Source organism: Acanthisitta chloris, unplaced genomic scaffold (assembly GCF_000695815.1).
Source record: "Acanthisitta chloris isolate BGI_N310 unplaced genomic scaffold, ASM69581v1 scaffold4477, whole genome shotgun sequence".
Taxonomy (NCBI): domain Eukaryota; kingdom Metazoa; phylum Chordata; class Aves; order Passeriformes; family Acanthisittidae; genus Acanthisitta; species Acanthisitta chloris.
In genome coordinates this window covers 37,170-41,235 of record NW_008684146.1, presented here as the reverse complement: position 1 = coordinate 41,235, position 4,066 = coordinate 37,170, and the positions used below count along the sequence as shown (strand labels likewise).

Sequence of the window (4,066 nt, the reverse complement as noted above, 5' to 3'; positions counted from 1 at the left end):
AAGAGTCATCTCCTTGACTCTTCCTTCTCCAGTGCTGCTAAAACTATTAGCATCCACTCATGCTTCATGGTGTGCTTCAGGCCAGGCCAGAAACACAGTGGCTTCACTTTCTGACAATCTGCTAGCAAAGTGCAGGACAGAGTGTTCAGCACAGTCCCTGCCTTATATATCTGTTCCTCAGCAGCTGGCACTCAGCCCTCTGAGGCTGGAGTCATGTCAAATTCCTCCCGTGTCACATGTCTTTGCATCGCTGAAACAGAAAGAGCAGAGCCAATACTTGGACAAAGCCCAAACGGGAAAAAACACGGTTATCGGGCAGTGATCTTTGGTAGCTCTGAGTAATGCCTGTAAATCCGTGTGAATCAGGACAGAGATTTTCACATGTAGATAAGCATTTCTGGAAAAGTCATTAGCCTGTCTGGGACCCTCATTGAGTCTAAGACAATCCATAGCTAACTGATGTGCTTGAGTTGGCACTTCTCACTGAAATTGAAGGGTCACATAGGAGCTGTTTGCTAGATTTTCACTTAGCCAGTGGCTTTTATGCATTACCTCAAATTTTCAGATGCTGCGATGGAACTGACTGAATATCTAGTTAGAAAGGTGTTGATTAATATATTGTAGCTATCTGTACCCCAAACTTTAGAGCAGACAATCCCTGTGTTGGAGGTACCTGAGAAAGCATCTTCATTCTCTTTGGGTACATCCAGATTTGCCTGCTCTGCAGAAGTGCACATCTTTTTTCCTGTCACTTAGTTCAGGCAGAAGTTACTCAGCTCTTACCTGCATCCGTGGCAGTGTTCAAAGGCAGTTTGGATGAGGCTCTGGACACCCTGGTCTAGTGGAAGGTGTCCCTGCCCATGAAAGGAAGGTTGGAACTAGATGATTTTTAAGATCCCTTCCAACCCAAATCATCCTGTGCATCTATGATCATAAAGTTGGGATTTGTCTTTCAAGTGTAGATGCTGACATGTTTGTTGAATGTGTTGCAACTGGTTTATAATGGTTTGTTATGTTTCCTTCTTGTCTCTTAGCTGTGTGTGTAAAGAAGGGGAGATTGGAGATGGGAGAAGTTGCTATAAAGATCTCTTGAGTGAGATAAATCAGCATAATCTGAGAGGAAGATTTGCTAGGAAATTAAGCGTCGCCAAGAAAATGTTTGGTAACTGTCTTTTGACTTTGTTGGGGAATGGAGCAAACATGGGGCCAAGAGTGTGTCAGAAAAGGCTAAAATTCTTCCAACATCATAGGTCTATTTCACAGTGTATTATCATGGGCTGCAAAATTAAGCACATCACATCTCTGAACTCATCTTACCACTTCTGGGTTGTGGGATAAGTATTAGGTATTTGACAGTCCTGGTGAAGGACATGCCATGTCTGCAGAGGAGTCAAAACTTGCCTTGAAGGTGTGTTTCAAAGCCAATTGTATCAAACCACCAGTGTGCCTCCACCTGCAGAGTCTGTGATGAAGGCTCAGCAATCTTTGAGCTGCCACTGAGTGTTCTAGAGGTGATGTGTGAGTCTGCTGTGCAGAACATTTACCAAGCTCTTACATGGCCTTTTTGCCAGCACACACGAGTGGCTTTTGTAGAGATGAAAAGACCTGATTCTATGCCCCATGGTACTTTCTGAGCAAAGAATTGCTTTGCACAGCTTAGGAGATTGTTTCAGAACTCACGTACTGTGAGTGTGGGGAGTGATATCCACAAAGGTTAATTTTTGCCTTACTATAATCCGAGGAAAAATGAGAACACTTTAGCTCATGTCAAAGCTTATTATGTTAGATACCTTCTCCAGCTCATCCTCAGCAGTCTTCTCTATCTCCACTGATTTGTCAGGGGCACAGAGACAGGGCTCAAAGCTCAGCTGAGCTTTTGTAAATACCCCTCCCTGCTATGTATCAGTGTTGCCAACACTCATTTTTTGCCTATGTTTTCCATAATGATTTGTTCTATGGGCAACTGCATGAAGATCTTTGGGCTCCTGTCACTTAATAATGACCTTTTTTGATGTGGTCATTTATGATTGAGTGAAGACTAACAACTGTGGGTTCATAGCAGCTTCTCAAGAAGCATTTAGTATCAATAAATCCTGATGAGACCCAAAAATGTGTTGTTTTGAGGGGACAGCAGAGGACACATGGCCCAAGAATAAGGTAGTAAGTATGTGGGAACAAAATTATTATCAATTTTCTGCATATTTCAGCAGTGATTCAAAGTGGACCAAAGTCACCAGCCATCCTTGAGAAATCTTGTGGGCAGATATTTAAAACTAATGGCAAACAAGCTGGACTGTGATAGCAGTACCAAACTCCCTCTCCCTCTGCTTCCTTGGCAACAAGTACTAGTTACTTGCATCAGGCCAAAAATGTGTAGATTGAATTGTGCTGTTAAGAAGAGGAATAGTTATTGCTGTTGTTAAACCATACACCAAGTAACTACTTTGCATTGCCCCTCTTTTTACAGCTTCTGGTTGCTCAACGTTGCTGACTAAGTATGGGCCCTTCACAGTCTTTGTACCATCCCTTCTTCCCATTCATGATAGAATGGAATTTAATGTAAGTTTTAGCAAATTTTTGCTGTTTGGATTCTTTCCTGTCTGAGTTCTGCAGCCTGTAAAAACTGACTGAGACGAGAGAGGAACTTTGGCAGGCAATATTTATAGAAACCATCTCTTGGGAAGAGTTTTCATTGTCTGGTTAAGTTGCAGTCTCAGAGGATGTCACATCCCTCACATTATTTTAAAAATCTTTCTTCAATACTGACAGAATTCATTTGTTTTTAATGGAAGTGTAAGTCTGTCTCGTCATTGTCCATTTAAAGCTTGAACCTCCTGTGTGTGACTATTCTCAAAACATTAGGTGGCTTTTCACTGCCTGAGGTGTGGCTTTCAGAAGGGGCTAATTGATTTCGAAAGGGACTGTATCAAAGAATTGGATTTTGGGCCTAGGACCAAAAATGGTAACTCCTGGATTCACAGAAAATCCATCAGGAAAGGCTCCTGAGTTAACTAGTCTACCTGTTCCCAGAAGGATCAGTTCCACCTAAATCAGTATTGACAGAGGATTGTTTTAAAAAAGCACCAGTGATGGAAAGCCTGGAAAAGAAAGGAGAAAACTAAGTGCAAATTCATCACCTTAGACCACCTACACAGTCCAGCATGAAAAAAGGATTGTGTTTGGGGAGCCTCATCAAGTTTTATAATCTGGAGCATGCAAGGATAGTTTTTTAATTGTTCAAGTCCAATAGGTTTCTGTCTGGGGGATTCCTCTAAAGTCACTTGCAGGTTAATCAGTCTCCCTGTGCTTGAATGTGTACACAAACAGAAGCAAAAGTTTTGCCATGGTGCTACCTCAGTGACCAAAATGAAGAGGGAAGTTCGATGTTGTATGCCAAGACTTTGTGTTAGCTGTGAGAAAGGTAATGTTATTGCTCTCTCAGTAAATGAGGTTCCTGAAACAACATGTCCTTTATCTTCTTTCTGTGGTGTTCATTCCCCAAAGGATAGCACTGCTGAGCTGTTGTGCAGAATGCACATTGTTCCTGGCCTGCATTTGGTAGAAGACATGATAAAAGCCAAGACGATGTGGACCTTGTCAGGACATCGGCTAACATTCACTAGTCAGGTAAAGGATCTCCTGAACTGCTGCTTCCGTGCAGAGCAGACTGGGGCTTGAGCATAGTTTTGTTGATGCACATTCTTAACCAGAAATCCTGATTCTCTAATCAGCCTGCCTGTAATCTGAACAAGAAGCTCCTTTATGGAGTCCAAAGCAAGGTGATTTAAGACCAGACACTCCAAGCAACCACATCTCCTGTCTCACAGACAGCCAATTAGCCAGAATCTGACTTGTGAATGGAGCAGACTGGGGCTTGAGCATAGTTTTGTTGATGCACATTCTTAACCAGAAATCCTGATTCTCTAATCAGCCTGCCTGTAATCTGAACAAGAAGCTCCTTTATGGAGTCCAAAGCAAGGTGATTTAAGACCAGACACTCCAAGCAACCACATCTCCTGTCTCACAGACAGCCAATTAGCCAGAATCTGACTTGTGAATGGCCATG

The 4,066-nt window shown here is 42.5% G+C and overlaps 1 protein-coding gene across 1 annotated transcript in view; it reads left to right on the top strand.

Moving 5' to 3' along the window:
* Window positions 1-4,066, top strand: part of STAB1 (stabilin 1) — a gene marked incomplete at its 3' end in the record, with an annotated part of 57,577 nt that overhangs the window by 16,639 nt on the left and 36,872 nt on the right. The window contains exons 12-14 of the mRNA XM_009079199.1: window positions 1,035-1,162; window positions 2,468-2,559; window positions 3,505-3,627. Of these exons, the coding sequence (XP_009077447.1) occupies window positions 1,035-1,162; window positions 2,468-2,559; window positions 3,505-3,627 (343 nt within the window). The remainder of the gene's footprint in view (window positions 1-1,034; window positions 1,163-2,467; window positions 2,560-3,504; window positions 3,628-4,066) is intronic.